Source organism: Bos javanicus, chromosome 2 (assembly GCF_032452875.1).
Source record: "Bos javanicus breed banteng chromosome 2, ARS-OSU_banteng_1.0, whole genome shotgun sequence".
In the NCBI taxonomy this organism is placed as follows: Eukaryota; Metazoa; Chordata; class Mammalia; order Artiodactyla; family Bovidae; genus Bos; species Bos javanicus.
The window spans coordinates 128,706,676-128,724,263 of record NC_083869.1 but is presented as its reverse complement, the minus strand read 5'-3'; the positions used below and the strand labels follow the sequence as shown (position 1 = coordinate 128,724,263).

The 17,588-nt window shown below is 53.5% G+C and overlaps 1 protein-coding gene and 1 long non-coding RNA gene across 3 annotated transcripts in view; both read right to left on the bottom strand.

Moving 5' to 3' along the window:
• MYOM3 (myomesin 3) overlaps positions 1–11,003 on the bottom strand; it is a 51,961-nt gene extending 40,958 nt beyond the window's left edge. Inside the window, exons 1-6 of one of the 2 annotated variants that reach the window (XM_061393229.1) lie at positions 10,832–11,003; positions 8,382–8,560; positions 7,679–7,759; positions 6,693–6,852; positions 5,858–6,015; positions 911–1,006 (exon numbers count right to left, since the gene is read on the bottom strand). In XM_061393229.1, coding sequence (XP_061249213.1) covers positions 911–1,006; positions 5,858–6,015; positions 6,693–6,852; positions 7,679–7,759; positions 8,382–8,542 — 656 coding nt within the window. In that variant the 5' untranslated portion in view covers positions 8,543–8,560; positions 10,832–11,003. The remainder of the gene's footprint in view (positions 1–910; positions 1,007–5,857; positions 6,016–6,692; positions 6,853–7,678; positions 7,760–8,381; positions 8,561–10,831) is intronic. The other variant, XM_061393220.1, reaches the window with a different exon arrangement.
• Positions 11,004–12,937: 1,934 nt separating this feature from the next.
• On the bottom strand, positions 12,938–17,353 carry LOC133233436 (uncharacterized). Its single transcript, XR_009731708.1, has 2 exons — positions 17,086–17,353; positions 12,938–13,649 (listed from the first exon to the last, which is right to left on the bottom strand). It is a non-coding gene; the product is annotated as an uncharacterized LOC133233436 (long non-coding RNA).
• Between the last annotated feature and the right edge of the window lie 235 nt (positions 17,354–17,588).

Genomic DNA, 17,588 nt, shown 5'->3' with positions numbered 1-17,588 from the left:
CAGAGAGGCCCCTTGGGGCCCCCTCTTCTCCCCTACTTGCGGGTCAGTTCCACCTGCTCCCCAAGGCTGCCCCGGCCCTGCGTGCTGTCCCCGACGGTGCGGTCCATGGGGCACCTCCCTGTGGAGCCTTGGAGGGTCTGGTATTTATGTCCACGCAGCCCCACTTGGCTTCTGGAGCCTCCTGTTTATATTCGTGTCTCCCAGAGCCCCAGTGGATTGAGGTGGAGGGTTTGGTGTATTGGAAAGAACCCAGGTGAAAAGAGTTGACTCAACTCCAGGCCCTGCCCTGTACAAGTTGTGCAAGAGCCTTAATCTTTCAGAGCCTCAGTTTTCTTATCTGTTACATGGATGCAACAATGCTTCCTTGAGAGAATGAGGGTGGGCTTTGACAACTATGTTCGGAAAGCAGCGAGCACAGGGCTTGGCACCTGCAGGAGCTCAGCGCCTGGCAGTTCATATGAACAGTGCGTACTTTGGGGAATATTGTGCTCATTTTCTCCAAGCACGCTGCCTCTTCCTTAAACACAGTGCTTAAGACTCACTGCCTCCTGAAAGGCCTACCTAACTCTCTCTTCTGCTTCCCCTTGCACGCACGGGTGTGTGTATGTGTGTGTGTTCTCGCCCCCAGCAAGGAACTCTCCCCACATGCCTAGCTGCTAGCCAAGTCCAGATTTCTCACTGTGTATTCTAAGACATTGGAATCACATGGGGGTGTCTGTTAAATACCAATTCCTGGGCCCCACTTCAGACCTATTTGATCTGACTTTATAGGAGTTAAAGGAGGGTCCATCCCACATTTACTATTTTGAGGCTGACGTGGTTCCTAGCTCTGAGGAGGGGTTGGACCTGCTCCGGCCTTGGTAGCGCCGGGGCTTGGGACCATGCGCCTCTCTGGGGCTTGTGGTCTCACCTCCTGATCTCCAGTGTCAGCAGTCCATAGTTGTTGGTGATTCGATACTTGCCGGCAGGAAAGAGGCGGGGGTCAATTCTCACGTCATTTTTGTACCTGCGGAGACACAGTGGAGTGTGGGAGGCAACGTGGTTCTGAGCAGGAAGGATCCTGAGCCTCTTAGACCTGGATTCCAACCTCAGTTTTGTGCTGCTTATTCATCTGTGTGACTCAGGGCAGCTCCAAACCTCAGTTTTCTCATCTGTGAAATGGGAATAATAACTGCGCTGATCTTGCAGTGTTGTTGTGATGATTAAATGGGATAAGATATGTAAAGTTTGAAGGCTATGGATGCTCAAGTGTTTATTCCCTTCTGGAGGGCAGAGAAGAGGGAGCCATAATTAGGGGTATCTGCCCCTTCCCTTACCAGGGGTACCCCCAAGGACCAGGCTCCAGCTTTTCCTTCCTCTCTGAAGGGGTACCAAGGAAAGTTCTCCATCCCTTCCTTTTTGTCAACCCTCAGGACAACAGTTCTTAATCTCAGTTCTTGTTAAAATCACCAGTTCAGTTCAGTTCAGTCACTTAGTCATGTCCGACTCTTTGCGGCCCCATGGACTGCAGCACGCCAGGCCTCTCTGTCCATCACCAACTCCTGGAGTTTACCCAAACTCATGTCCATTGAGTTGGTGATGCCATCCAACCATCTCATTTAAAAATCTCCATGCTCAGAGTCTGAATGGAAGCCTTTGAGAATTTGCACCAGAATCTGCTCATTGCAGGGACTTCCCTGGTGGTCCAGTGGTTAAGAATCCACCTTCCAGTGCAGGGGATGTGGGTTTGATCCCTGGTTGGGAACTAAGATCCCTCATGCCACAGGACAGCGAGGCCCTTACACTGCAACTAGAGAAAAGCTGCAACTAAGACCCAGTGCGGCCAAACATAAATTAAATAAATATTAAAACATAAACTTCTCGTTGTTCTCCACCAGCCATTCTCCTCTTATTCTAAAGTAGATCTAACATGTTTCCTAGTCTCTGCTTCTGCTAGGTGTGACCACGTGACTAAACTAAGTCTTGTCAACAGAAATAAGTCCAAGTGTCACGTGGCTGCTTCTGACGACACTCTGCCTGTTTTCACATCATCTTTCCTTCCAATCTTGAGGCAAGAATACGGCCATAAATATGGCTGCCATCTTGAACCAGGAAGACCCGAGGTCTCCAGCAGTGCATGGGAACAGGCCTGAGTCCCTAAGCTGAGGGGTGGAGTTGCCATTGCAGCCCCTCCCTGTCTACCTCAGACATTTACATGAAAGGGGGAAAAATAGCTATCTTCTTTAAGTCATTAAAAAAACTCCATGCCCAGGCTTTAGCCTGGATCCATGAAATCAGAATTTCTGGGTGTAGAATCTGGGCATCAGTTATTTGGAAACTTGCCAGGTGACTCCCAACCATGGCCCCACCCCACTGTACCCTGGATACCCTTTTGTTTTCTGTGAAGTTTTGTTCCCTCTGCTGCAAGCCCTGGACAGCCAGGCGTCCTTGCGTCTGCCCACAGCCCACTGGGGTATGTTCTGGAGATCTGATGAGTGAATGTCCGTGAAAGTTAGGAGGCCTGGGTTCCTGACACTGCTGTGTGACTTAGGGCCAATCACTCCCCCTCTCTGGGCCTCTGTGTCCATGAACCCTTTATGTGAAGAGTCAGCCCCAGAGGTGTGTGTGTGAGCATGGTCAGTCGCTTCAGTCATGTCTGACACTTGGCGACCCTATGGGGTGGAGCCCGCTGGGCTCTGTCCATGATATTCTCCAAGCAAGAATACTGAAGTAGATTGCCATGCCCTCCTCCAGGGGAATCTTCCCAACCCAGGGATTGAACCCAAGTCTCCTGCATTGCAGGAGGATTCTTTACCATCTGAGCAGCCAGGGAAGCCCAAGAATGCTGGGGTGGGTAGCCTATTCCTTCTCCAGGGCATCTTCCCAACCCAGGAATCGAACTGGTGTTTCCTGCATTGCAGGCGGATTCTTTACCAGCTGAGCCACCAGGGAAGCCCAGCCTCAGTGGTGGTTGAGGTCAAAGAGGAGGCCTTGGCCAAAAGAGGGCGCCCCAGCCTCAGTATATCACCTTCCTTGGATCCGCCCACCCCCCATGCCCTGTTTGTCTCCACGGCAACCAAACAGTGCTGTGCTCACACTCCACCTTATGGCCGTCAGGCCGTGCCCTCTTCTGAAAGGAGCCCAGTTAAATCTTCTGTGGGGAGGGTGGTGCCTAATCTGGATGCCCAATCTTTCCACCTCTCCCAGGCCTGGGGGGCCAAGGTCAGCCCCCCCATCCCCCAGCTGTCAGGAACATTCCAGACACCTCAGCCTGGGCCAGCCTCTGCCTTTCCCAGAAAAAGCAGCAGCTGCAGCTCTGGGCATGACCTGGACAGCCCAGGACCTCAGCTCTCTTTTTGCCCCACTCTGGGTGCCAGTCTCCTGCTGGTTCCTCAGGCCCTTGAAGGCTTGGCTGTGTGGATGAGGCTGAATGGCAGCCAATCATTAAACAGCATTAAACGAGAAAACTGAGGCAGGCGCCCAACCCAAAGCCTGGCTCAGCGAGGCCTACATAAAAGAGTGAGATTTTTTTTATTATTTATCTAAATTTATTTTCCCTTACATATTCTGGTGGGTATTTTTCCTCCTGCCACCCTCAACCTCTTTTATAAAATGAAAAAAATTTTTGACTGCGTGGCTCGTGGGATCTTAGTTCCCTGACCAGAGATCACACCTGCACTCCTGGCAGTAAGAGAACTGAGTCCTAACTACTGGATGGCCAGGGAATTTGCCATATTTTGGTGTCCGCTTTACTTTTGCAGGCAGCTTGACCTGGGAGAGTGGTTCTGATGTTCATGAACGGTGGCCAGGACCCACTTCCGCAGAGTAAACACAGCCAGCCTGGACCTTGTCTGATGTGCCCTCTTGTTGCCCCTGCATTCAGGAAGTGCTCAATAATTGCTGAATGAATGGACTCTCCTGACAAGCCTGTGGAGCCATGATCATCCTGCTGACTTGGGCTGGGTCTCTACCAGGGTCTGGGTGAAGCTCTGGAGGCCAATCCAGGATGAGCTGGCCCTGCCAGAGGTGCCTGATGATAGGAAACCAGATCCCCAAAGCCTGGAGCCCCCAGGGTCCCCTGAGTCCCTCCGGTTGGAGGTGGGCCTGGCCTTGGCCTCCACCACTTGCTCAGCAAATTGTTGTGGCAACCTTGCTGGCAGGGGTGGAAACAAGCCTCCCTCCCAAGAGGCTCCCATGGAATGCCTTAGATGTGGGCCTTGGTGCCAGGGCAGGGCAGGGCTTGGCCGCCAGGCTGACTGCCACTTAGCTCAGGTCTTCCTCCCGACTGCCTTGGTCCCCACAGAATTTGAATGAATGCCATCTGGCAGTGACCAGCAATGACACTTCCCTCAGGACATTTTTCTGGATTGCTCCTGGCCTAAGTTCTTTCCCTTTCTCTCACTTCAGAGGCATTATAGATGCTTTAAAGAAAAACAAAACCAAAAAACAACTGTAATGATCACTTTCCTACTCTCTTGGCCAGTAGAGATCTGGGCTGGGAGGCAAGAGACCTGAATTTGAATCTGGGCTCACACTAGCTGTGTGACCTTAGACCAGTCACACTATCTCTCTGAGCCTCGATATCCTCACCTGTGAAATGGGGATATAGTGCTAACCTCATGAATGGCCCAGAGGCTCAAACGAGAGGAAAAGTGCTGGGTCAGTGTGAGGAAGGTTCAAGTGTAAGATGTTGCTTTTTCCTTTGTGACCTCAGTTATTTGTGTGCTTACCTTCTCTCTCCTACCAAAACCTTGGTCTGTTCACCCTTGAGATCGGGCTTATATGTCACCTCGTCTGAGAAGCCTTCCTGGATTCTCCAGGTGGAGGCAGCTACAGTCCTTCTTCACCTCCACTCTTTTACCTCAAATATCGCCTTTGGATATATTTTTCATTGCATTGACATTTCTCTTCTGGGTTGAGAGTTCCTTGAGGTGAGATGTGTCTGGGTCATTTCTGTGCCTCACTGCCCAAGCCAGGGCCTGGGACAGATTATGTTCCTGGTAAATATTTGTTGAAATTTCTTCCTTGTCTCCCAGCATACCTGACAATGGGCTTTAGACCCTGGGGAGCTCAGGATAGACTGAACTCAGCTGTGTGAATGACACATTTCCCTCTGGGGTGAAGTGAGACCCCAGATGCTGCCACGCCCACCTCCCGAGGTCCTTTCAGAAGACTCCTGCCTCCGCTCCCCTATGCCAGCAAGGCCTCAACTCCATGGTTCTTTTATGAGTACATTCCCAGGAATGGGACCTCCTGCTTTCCCAGCAGCTTTCAAGTTCTGAGGGCTTCCACATTGTTGTGGTATTAAATCCTTAACACAGGCAAGCTGGACAGGAGGTCTTCAACCCCTTTCACAGATCAGGAAACTGAGGCAGGATCAGAGTGGTTGAACCATAGCTGAGACCACACACAGAATTAGCAGAGAGAGCAAGCCGTGGAGAGAGTAAGCTCTCCTTCTCACTGAGAGCCCCCACCCTCCCTGCCTCCTCTCCTGCCCTGACCCTGGGCCTGTCTCCGCCATCTTCCTGCAACCCTGGAGATGCTCAGCTCGGGGCAGCTGCCTTCTCATGCCACCAGAATCATATTTTCACAAGTGCTGGCTCCCCGGGTGGCCCAGACCTCTAGCCCCAGGCTGGCTGGGAGGCAGCTAAGAATAACCCCTCCTGAGCTTCCCCAGCAGCTGCTGCTCTGTTTGGGGGTGGGCAGAGCTCAGGGCTGTGGGTCTGTGGCTTTTCTAAGGCAGCAGGAACTTCTGGGGAAGGGACTGGGCCCCTGGAGGGGAGCTGTTGGGTGTAAGGAAGTCACATTCAAGGGATCCCTGAGGCCCGGAGCCTGAAGGCAGGGCAAGGACCCCTTGTCTCTTGCCCCGGGGGCTTACCAGGTGACCTGGGGTGGAGGCGAACCCTGGACGGTACAGGTCAGCAGGACCGTGGTGTGCTCCCAGACCGCGTGAGAGCGCAGAGGGATCCAGAACCAGGGCCCACGGCCGGAACACAGCTCCCGCAGCTCCTTGGCCTCCCGGACCTTCTCCTCTGTCTGGAGGCAGGAAGGGTCTGTGAGTCCCAGGAGCCGGGGCACCACCTCCGCCATCTTTGCTGTTACCTTTCCCCTGACACCAGGCTGGACTCTCCTTGCCAGTGGCTGAGAGGCAGCATGGCACAGGGGGCAGGGCATGGGGCTTTGGGACTTGACCTGGAATCAAGGCCAAACTCTGCCACTTACGGGCTATGAGACCAACCACAGGCCAGGCCTCTGTTTCCTCATCTGTAAAATGGGGATGATAATCATATTGCCCCACCCTCCTGTGGGATTGTAGGGAGGATTACTTAGGTCACTACGTGAAAAACATGGGCAGTGACAACAACCATGTAAGTATTTACAGCTGTTCCTGTCCTGCCCAGGGATGGGGTACGGAGGTGGCTTCAGATCCCTGACATTTCCCGAGCGTCTTCTGTGTTCTAGGAAAGTGGTTTTATAAGCGTGTTCTTATTTACTTCCCATGTCGACGCTCAGCAGTGGACCACATACATCCATTTTACAGATGAGAAAACTGAGGCTCGGTTAGAGTCATTGCTTTGCCCAAGGTCATGCAGCTGGAAGGTGGGGGCCCTGGGAGGCCCAGCTTTTCTGGAGAAGGGGGTAGGGTCGGGGCGGGCAGCACGAGAAGGGCTGCAGGTCCCAGGGCCCCGGAAGCCCCCGCCCACCCCTCTCACCCGCAGTCTCAGCGCCTTCCGGTCTCGTCTCTGGCGCAGCAGCCACTGGGTCCGTAGGAAGGCGATCTCTGTCCTCTCCCAGTCATTGCCGAAGCCCACCCGCTTCTGCCCCCGCTCCTCCAGCTCCACGGTGCTGGTCTGGCGCCTCAGCTGGGCCTCCCTGCGGTGACAGAGGCCGTCAGAGGCGGAGAGCCCTTGGGGCGCACCCTGGCCCTGCCTCTCCTATGCCTGGCTTTGCCGGCCACGCTTGAAGCTTCTTGAGGACAGGGCAACTTTAATCCTTTCTTGCCTCCAACATCCCCTGAATGGGTCTGGGTTTTAGAAGGTGGAGCAGGGCATGGCAACCCACTCCAATATTCTTGCTTGGAGAATCCCATGGACAGAGGAGCCTGGCGGGTTACAGTCCATGGGGTCACAAAGAATTGGACACGACTGAATGACTAACACTTAATATTATCGATACAGTTCACAAGGGTCTTTCACAAGCCATGGTTCCTCTTGTTTCCACTACAACCAAGCGGACAGGCTTAGTCTCCCCATTTGACTGGGTAGAGATTTGCTTTATAGGCTGAGTGACTTGCTCTGGGCCAGCCAGGAGCAGGACATAGGCCTAAGGATGCTCCCAGGCTTGGAGGCCATCCTATCGCAGAGCTTGTGTTCGACATGTGGGCTGGTTTACTTGCTTCTCCTAGCTCTACCCCTAGACGCCTTCCCCGCCATGGAAGCCGGGTGGTGAAGCACGGACCCCCGTCCTCTCCCCTAGGGACGGTCCCTCACTACTGCCTGTGGGCCCATCAGAGGGTGGTGCAGTGGGCTTTGACGTCAGTCAGCCCTGGGCTTTAACCTCTGACTAGTCACCCGCTCTAGGTGTGTAATTTCGGCACTTTTTTTTTAAGCCGAGTGTGGGTGCCCAGCAGGGAGGCAGGGGACTGGACAAGATGACCTCTTCCCAGCCCAGGGCTCTCTGGAAAGGTCACTCGACTTACCATGTTGTCTCTGAGGAGGCTGTCAGAGCCAAGGCTGCCGCGAGGGCGTAGTCTGCAGCGCTGAACTGGTACTCTTCCTCGCTGCCCCGGGGAAAAGAGAGATCATGGCTCCTGCAGATTTGGCTGGGGGTCTGGCTGGGGGCTCCATCTACCCACCTCAGGGTACTAGCAGGCACAACTGTGGTGCCCTCCTCAAACCGTGGTCTCAGAACAGGGCCATGCCTCCTCTCTTAGACTGGGAGCTCCGCAAAACAGAGCTGTGCTTCCCATCTCAGACTGGGTTCTCCAAAAAGAAGGGTCATTCCTCCCCTTTCAACAGGAATCTCCTAAGGTCAGGGCTGGGCCTCCCTCCTTGGACTGGAGGCCTCCAGAAAGTGGGGCTGTGCCTCCCCCCTCAGGCTAGAGTATGCAGAGTTCAAGGAGTGAACCTATGCCTCCCTGCTTAGATTGGAGTATGAATAGGTCAGGATGTGACCCCCTTTAGGCTGGAGGCTCCAGAGAGCAGGACTGTGGCCCCTCCCTCAGACTGGAGTATGCAGAGGTCAAGGTTGTGCTTCCTCCCTCAGACTGGAGACTCCAGAGAGCAGGACTGCGCCTCCCGCCTTGGACTGGAGTATGCAGAAGTCAGGCTGTGCCTCCCTGCTCAAACTGGGGGTCCTGGGGGAAGGGCAGTGGCTGGGCGGGGGGGTTCCTGATGCCCCACCTGCTGCGGAAGGTCCGTTTCCTCATCGAGGAGTCCATCTGCAGGCTGTGCTGCCGCTCCTCCTTCTGCTCCTCCTCCCGACGATGCTCCCGCCGGTGCACTTGCATGGCCTGGGGGGGCCGGGGCTCCCCCACACCTCCCGGGCTGTGAGGCAGAGTCATGGCTGCGAGAGTGACAACCTGCAGAGCCGAAGTACACAGTTATTCCACCTGGTGTCCACCTGCCCCTTCCCCCTGGGGTTCACCAGCATCTCTCCGGAGGTCTGCTGGTGGCAGGGGTGGGGGGTGTCTCTCTATGGTGGGCAGGCAGGCGATCTCAAGATGCAACAGGGAGCCTGGCTCGCCCACCACCCTATGGGCTGCCCCCCATTGAGGAGCAGGCCCTGGCTTCCAGCTGCACTCTGTCCTCTCCACGTGGTCTGAGCAAGGCCTTCCCTTCTCTGGCCTCAGCTTCCCACACGTGAGGGACTGAGCACTGTGATGTCCAGGGCAAGGAGAAGTGGTCAGGAGAGTGGGGGCCCCAAGCTAGCTGGTTCTGAGTTTTTGCGGTACATTCTTTCCCGGATCTGGGGTACAATGATATCCCCGGGCCTCTGAGGACCTTCTGATGCTGAAACCCTAGGGTGCTTCTTGGTGGAACCCCTGGAATTGGCTTCCATGCTCCTCCAGGTGGGAATTTGGGATAGGCCTCTTACCTGGAAAGGTCCTCACTGGGTTTGGCCCTGATGTAGACCCTGGGCACGAAGGAGGAGACAGAAGGGGAGACCTGCACCTTAGCCCTCTCCTGCCTGCTTCTAGGCTCTGCCCTGTCCCCGCCTCTCCTGCGGGGCCTGCTGGCCAAGCTAGAGTGAGTGTGTGTGTGTGTGTGTGTGTGTGTGTGTGTGTGTGTTGTGTTCTGACCTGAACACGCCTGTGGAGGGCCATGTCTCTAAGTCCATGATGTGGGAGGTGGGCATGCTGGCCTCATCAGAGATCCTTGACCCGGAAAGGCCTATTCTAGGGTGTCAGAGGGCTCAGGCTGCCAAGGGTCAGTCTTAATGGGAATTTATTTCTTCTGGTTCCTTAAAGTTTGCTCCGTTTGGGCATCCAGAAAAGAACCCCCAGGAGAGCCTGGGTCACTGCAGAGTGTTAGCTGGGACCAAGGACTGCCCGTGAGGCTTCCTGCAATGACCTCGCTGAACACAACAGGACATCATCCCTCGGGCTTCCTATCCAGCACCCCCACACCCTCGAGGAAGAGGCTGTCTGCACCCAGACAATGCCTGGCCTGCTCTTTCTGTGCCTTCCTCCCCTCAGCCCAGAAGAGAGCCGCTGGGTGCCAGCGAGGGAGGCCCCGGCTCGGCCCTGGCCCCAGCAGCGGAGGGTTAACGTTCCCTGGCCTCAGCTGCTGGCTGCTTTCCCCGGATGCTCTGTTCCTGACGGGTACAGCGGGGTGGGCCTGGCGCTCATCCTTGACCTCCTGGGCCGCCCGCAACCAGACCCCTGGCTTTAGGGATGAGCCATCGGTTCTTTTTAAAGCGCTGACTGAGGCTTGGGATTAGGTCGTGAGCAGATTGCAGCTTTCCAGCCCTCTCTCTCCAGAAGGCGGTGTGTGTCTGCTGGGGAGGGGTCAGCGATGCGTGGCGGGTCAGGAGGGGACCTCGGCCCCCACTGCCCTCCCCTGAGGGTGCAAAGCCACCAGGGGTCCTGCCTTGTAGCCTTCCCCACCCACTCTATTCTCTCCACCTTCCTCCCAAGCCTCAGTCTGGCCACTGCCCTGTCTGCAATGCCCCCCCACCATCCCCCCAGCTCTCAGACCGCATCTCCCAGTGAGAAGGGTCAAGGAGGTCTCTCCAATTCCTCAGGCTGGGAAGAGAAGCATATGAGCCAGAGAGACTCTGAGCCCTGACAGCAGAAAGCTGGGTCCTGCGGGCAGGAGTGGAGACACAGCCTACCCAGGGGTCTGGGCAGGCAGGGACGTGCTCTTAATACTCCCCACCAGTTTCTGAGGCGGGAGTGCCGGCCCGGGTTTGGTGCCAGTGAGTCCAGGCTGGATGAGCGCCCTCCCAGCCCTGCGATGTGGGCCCCATGGCCTTGCTCTCATCCCCTGCCCGCTGGCCGGGCCAAGCAGGGCTCCGCCAGGACAGCTCTAGGTTGGCCAGACCTGCCAGCCCACCCGGGTCCCTGCTGATCCCCGATGCCTGCAGGAAAGCCTCCACTTCCCAGGGCATCGCCAAGGGATCTGGGCGGGGGGTGGGGTGGTGTTGTAGCTTTCATATCACAGAAGGCTCAGCTCGGAAGACCCAGGGCCACACAGAACAGTGAGGCGGGGCAGGGATTTCTTTTCTAGAATCCCTTCTCATTTCCATGGCTGAGCACAAGTCTGCCTCTTCTTTCCCGATCTCACAGGATCCTTCCCCCCAACCCCCCACACCCCTACCGCACTTCCAAATGAAAAGCTGAGGGTCTCACTATCTGGAGGTCTCTCTCCTCTCCCCTGATCTCTGGAGGTGACTCACAGAAGAAGCTGTGCCCACTCAGGTGGCTCTGGGGGGACGATTCCAGAGGATGAGAGGGTCCTTGGTTTCTTCTTGCCCCGACTCAGCAGGGACCGGGAGAAGAATGTGATCCTGGAGCTTGCACGGGCCTTAAATATAGCAGTGTGATGACAATGGATGAGAACTGTCGGGGGGGGGGTGACGGGGAGGGGCCGTTCCCTGGGTCCGGCATTGCTGGGCCGCGGCGACAGGTGGAGCTGTCCCCACACCCCCCACCCACCTCCCGCAGACAGCTCCTCCCCTGGGTTCCATCCCTTCCCCAACCCTCGCCCCTGCTGCAGTGGAAAGAAGCTCATAGCTCAGGCCTGGGTGTATGGAAAATGGATCAGGGACAGCTTTCTCAGCTGCTGGGAGTTCTGCTCTGAATTCCTCCCCCGGCTCCCCTCAGTGACAGGTGCTTTGGGGAAGACACGCAGCTTCTCAGATCTGATTCCCCTTCTGAAAGTGGAGACAGCAAGGCTGGGCCCCCAGACATCAGGAAGACACGATGTGTGACTGGAAAAATGACTCTTTAGTGCTCATAAGTTATCACTGCTAAAATAGAAGTGGGTTTCTTCTCATCTCTATGACCCCACTCCCCACACAGCAGCTACTGACTGGCCCTGCTCGCCTATGGTGAGGTGTGTGAGGGTCTGAGTGTGTGTGTTTGTGTGCAGGTATGTGTGTGTGTGTGTGAGGGTGTGCAGGTGTGTGTGAGAGTGTATGTGAGGGTGTGTGGGGGTGTGTGGGGTGTGTGTGAGGGTATGAGGTGTGTGTGGGTGTGCATAAAGGTGTGCAGTTGTGTGTGAGTGTGTGTGTGGCTGTGTGGGGTGTGTGTGAGGGTATGAGGAGATGTGTGTGTGTGGGGGTGTGTGTGTGAGGGTATGAGGTGTCTGTGGAATGTGTGTGAGTGTGTGTGGTGTGTGTGAGGGTATGAGGTATGTGAGGAATGTATGTATGATTGTGTATGGTGTATGTGTGAGGGTATGAGGTGTGTGTGGAGTGTGTGTGAGAGTGTGTGGGGTGTGTGTGTGAGGGTATGAGATTTGTGTGGGTGTGCATAAGGGTGTGCAGTTGTGTGTGAGGGTGTGTGTCAGGGTGTGTGTGCTGAGTGTGAGGGTATGAGGGTGTGGGATGGTGTGTATGGGGTGGGGTTAGGGTATGAGGTGTGTGTGGAGTGTGTGTGGGTGTGTGTGCTGAGTGTGAGGGTATGAGGGTGTGCTATGGTGTGTATGGGGTGGGGTTAGGGTATGAGGTGTGCGTGAGCTGTGTGTGAGGGTGTGTGGGCTGAGTGTGAGGGTATGAAGGTGTGCGATGCTGTGTGTGGGGTGGCGTGAGGGTGTGTGGGCAGTGTGTGAGGGTATGAGGTGTGTGTGGAGTGTGTGTGAGGGTGTGTGAGCTAAGTGTGAGGGCATGAGGTGTGTGTGGAGGGTGTGTGGGCTGAGTGTGAGGGTGTGAGGGTGTGTGATGGTGTGTATGGGGTGGTGTGAGGGTGTGTGTGCTGTGTGTGAGGGTATGAGGTGTGTGTGAGGTGGCGTGAGGGTGTGTGGGCAGTGTGGGGGATGTGGCACAAGCAGCAGAGGAGGGCAAGTCATTTCCTCCTTCCGCATCCAAAGTTCCCAGGCTTCCGGAGTGGCCACTGGGAACTTTCTTCCGGACCTTTGCTCCTCCTCCCCTTCTCAATCCTCTCCCCTCACGGACATTCATACCTAGGCCTGCAGGGCACTGGGGAAGTAGAGGAGGAGAGAGCAGATGCTGGCCATTACGATACAAGTCTCATCTAGGTGGGGAGACAGGCAATTACAGTGGGGGAGATCAGGAGGGGGGACCTGAGCCAGTCTCAGCGGATGAGCAGGTTTGGGGAAGGCGGTGCTGGCTCCACTCCAGAGACACAGCTCCCCTCCTGGCCTCTTCCCGGGGCCTCAGGGGCCCAGCAACACTGAGTCTGTCATTCTCCCTAGTGCCCTGGGGACTCCTCAGGGGAGAGAGAGACAAACAGACAGACAGACAGAACATACAAGTGAGTGCTTCAGCCAAAATCTCAGTCTCCTAAAAGGGAACTCTCATATATTTCTCTCAGGAATGTAAATCGGTGCAGCCCCTATGGAAAATAGCATGAAGGTTTCTCAAAAAAATTAAATAGAACTACTATATGATCCAGCAATTCCACTCCTGGCTACATATTTTAAAAATGAAAAGATTAATTAAAAATATGCATGAACCTCAATGTTCATAGCAGCATTATTTACAATTGCCAAGATATGGAGGCAACCTAAGTGTCCATCAGGAGACAAATGGATAAAGAAGATGTGGTAAGTATATACGATGGATACTACTCAGCCAGAACAAAGAATGAAGTTCTGCTATTTGCAACAACATAGATGGATTTGGAGGATGTTATGCTAAGTGAAATAAGTCAGAAAGAGACAGACAAATACTGTATGATCAGTTCAGTTCAGTCGCTCAGTTGTGTCCGACTCTTTGTGACCCCATGGACTGCAGCATGCCAGGCTTTCCTGTCCATCACCAACTCCTGGAGCTTGCTCAAACTCATGACTATCGAGTCGGTGATGCCATCCAACCATCTCATCCTCTGTTGTCCCCTTCTCCTCCCGCCTTCAACCTTTCCCAGCATCAGGGTCTTTTCTAATGAGTCAGTGCTTTGCATCAGGTGGCCAAAGTATTGGAGCTTCAGCTTCAGCATCAGTCCTTCCAATCATACTGTATGATATATTATCACTTATATACGAAATCTAAAAGATGAAATAAATGAGTGGACATAACAAAAAAGAAACGGACTCACAGATAGAGAGAACTAGTGGTTACCACTGAGGAGAGAGAAAAGGGGAGGGGGAAGATGAAGGTAGGGTATTAAGAGGTAAAAACTATAGTATATAAAATAAATAATGTACAAGGGCATATTGTACAACACAGAGAATATACAATATTTTATAATAATTATAAATGGAATATAACCTTTAAAAATTGTGAATCACTAATGTCATACACCTGAAACTTATGTAATATTGTATACATAAACTATACCCCAACAAAAACATTAATATTAAAATAAAAAATCTTAGTCTCCTGATCTTTTTGAAAACTCTTTCCTCAGCATTCTCCCTTCATCCCTGACTGCAGTGTTAAGAGCCTCTTTGGGGGGAGATCATTTGGCTGCTCTCTCCCATCTTATACTGATCCAACTTAAGAAGGGATTTCCACATTTATGCGTTCACTGTAAAGAGTGAGTGTGAACCTGTACAAAAAACCAAGAGGTGTGAGTTTCCAATCCAGCAGGAGACAGTCATTTAAACTGGTTCTATAAACCCCTTTCCCCCAAAGCAGCCTGGTGGAGGAGCTACTGATCACTATGATCTTGAAAAATTCTATGATCTTGAATAACTGCTAAGTTCTATGATCTTGAACAAGTCACTAAGCCATTTGGGTTTTATCACCTGTACAATGGGATCAGTGATGCCTGCCTTGCAGTCTGATTGGAAAGATTAAATTAGGAAACGTGAAGCCTGTTGCACAATGCTACTGCCAATAGCATTAAATGAGAGCTCCACCAATAGCTTCGAGACTAAGAAAACGGAGAGCTTTCTCTACCTTCCTTTGGGTGTGGTGTTCCCATGTAACCCTTTGCAGACCAAATCCCAGTGAGGCCCTCACTCTTCCTGGGGTGCCTTAATGTGAGCACAACCAAGCCTCAGGTCGGGAGGTAGAGCAGAGGTCAGACTTGGTGCTTTATGAACCTTGGTTTAAATACCAACCTCTGGCAGCTGTACTTACTGATGGGGTGAACTTGGCCTCCTTTCTGGGCTGCTTCTTTATCTGCAAATTGTATGCAAGCTCTGAGATAACAGGGAATTGCCTGCCCGTCTTGGTCATTGTATCCCCAGCCCCAAGAACTGCGCTGGCATATAATCCGGTCTTTGATATATGCTTGTTAAAAATGAATGAATGAGTACCTGTCTTGAAGAATGTTTATGAGATTCAAATCAGGTTAAAATGCATGAAGTGCCTGATATAATACTTAACTCATGGCTTGTTATTGTTGTTTAATCGCTAAGTTGTGTCCAACTCTTTGTGGCCTCATGGATTATAGCCTGTCAGGCTCCTTTGTCCATGGGATTTCCCAGGCAATAATACTGGAGTGGGTGTCCACTTCCTTCTCCAGAGGACCTTCCAGACCCAGGGATTGAACCTGTATCTCCTGCATTGCAAGCGGATTCTTTACCTCGGAAGCACCGGGGAAGCCCTCGCCCTCTGGGAAGTTCTAACCCACAGGTAGTTCTTGCTAAATACTTCATTCTTTCTCCCCTTCCTTTTCCTTTTCATTGCCATCTTTGGATTTATGAATATTAAGGATACTCATCTGAACCTTATTTTTTTTTTTGTAAATTAATTAATTTATTTTAACTGGAGGCTAATTACTTTACAATATTGTAGTGGTTTTGGCCATACATTCATATGAATCAGCCATGGGTGCACATGTGTCTCCCATCCTGAACCCCCCTCCTACCTCCTATTTTACCTACCGGCCACCCTGAACTGCCACGAGGCTTTCTGGGACAGCAATCAAACTGTCTTTGGCTGATCGTTCCACCTGGTGGCCAAGGGGAGAACTGTCTGGTCCAAAGCTTTCTCCTACTACCTCCTTTCGTCCTGCGTCAGTCGTCTCCCTTCCCTCCTCTGTTGCTCTCACACTTCAGTTAATTCCCATTACAGTTCGTCTCATACTAACAGGTCAAAACGCATCTTCCTCATGCCCCTTCCTCATTAGAGTGGGAAGGGAAAGCTGGCTCAAGCAACTGAAGGGCTGAGTGGGGGTGGGGGTGGGAGGGTGGGGGATGGGGCTGGGGTCTCAGACCTGTGTCCCTCTGTCCAGGCTGACACTCAGACTGGGGAGGGGCACAGAGGGATCCAGCCTTGCCCTATGGGACCCTGGAGGAACCCTCATCCCCAAAGGCCCTGTTCTCTGGGTGGAAACTCAGGCAAACCATGTGCATTCCTAGGGTGAGGGGTTTGGGAGGCCAGGAGTCTTCAGATACCCCAGATTGAAATACCCCCCCTCCCCATCCCACTTTCTTTCAGCTCCTTACCCCCATCTAGGGCGTTAGATGGGGGTGGCTCTAGGGGGATATTTGAGACCAATGGATAGGAGAACTATTGATATAATAGCATGGGTTCCTCCACTTGCCTAAGAGGAATCACTAAAGGACTTTATTAAAAGCCTGATTCCCTAGAAGCTGTGGACCCAGCAGGTCTGGGCTGGGGCCGAGGAAGATGTATCTTTTGTAAGCTTCTCGAGGGCTTTTCATTGTGAGGCAAGTTTAGGAAACCTCACCTAAACCCCGGAGAAGGCAATGGCACCCTGCTCCAGTACTCTTGCCTGGAAAATCCCATAGATGGAGGAGCCTGGTAGGCTGCAGTCCATGGGATCGCTAAGAGTCGGACACGACTAAGTAACTTCACTTTCATGCATTGGAGAAGGAAATGGCAACCCACTCCAGTGTTCTTGCCTGGAGAATCCCAGGGACAGCAGAGCCTGGTGGGCTGCCATCTATGGGGTTGCACAGAGTTGGACACAACTGAAGCGACATAGCAGCAGCAGCAGCACCTAAACCCTCTGAGCCACATTTTCCTCCTTTGCAGAATATCAGTGATGCAGCCTATCATGGCAGGTTAATGGAAGAATGAGTCACCAAGAGCAGGAACTTCCCAACAGCGAGACTGAGTCCCTCTTCCTCTTACTACTCCTTGTCGGGCTCTGCTGGACTCTTACTCATTTGCTTCTGGGTTGGGCCCTGCGTGACTTGGAGGCTGGTGACACCAGACTCACCTTTCTCTGGACTGGGTGGGGCCCGGCTGCAGTGCGGTCAAGGTCTAGGACGCTCAGGAATGCCAGTGCCCCAGCCCAGCTCCGGGGCCTCGGACACGCTGCCCCCTAGCCGGTTCCAGCTGTATCTGTAGCCTGAGTTTCCTGCCTGGCAGGCTGGAGACCTGAGAGGGGACAAAGCCTAGTAGACGCAAGGCCAGGCTGAGGAGGGTCACAGGACTCAGAGACTCATGGACTGTGGGAACAACAGTTACCCCAGGGAGCTTAGAGAGCTTTGTGGCCTTGTGAATTGGAAGAGATGCTTACAGCTTTTAATTAAAAAGTCTCTGACACCCTGACCCACTCACCTGGTGAGAAGAGTCCAGCTGGTAAGTTGATTTTCATGACTAAATCAGGTGAGACCGTCAACCTTTGACCAAGTTCACCCCGAGTGACAGGAAGCAGGCTTGTTTGCAGTGTCGCGGCAGGGAGCAATCATCAGGGCCAATGTAGCAGCTGCCGGGAGGAGAATGGGCTGGCCCACCCTCTGCCAGGGAGATACTGGGTCTAGACCAGTGACCCTGAAGAGATGTTAAATATTAATTACAGATAAGGACAGTGCTGCCTGGCGCTGTGTTGCAGGGAGGGGAGGGGTGAGGAACAGGAGGGGGGACGTGCTGGGTGCGGTGAAGGGAGGGCATTGCCCACCCAGAAAGGGTCTCACCAGGGCAGCTGCACTTTGACCCTGTTGCTCAGCTATGTTCAGACAGGGCTTTGGGATGTTCAGAGGGGGATGGGGGCGCTGGCCCCTCAGGGTCCCCATGGGGCCCTCCCCTCCTTATGTCCCTGGAGTCTCATCCTGCAAATAACC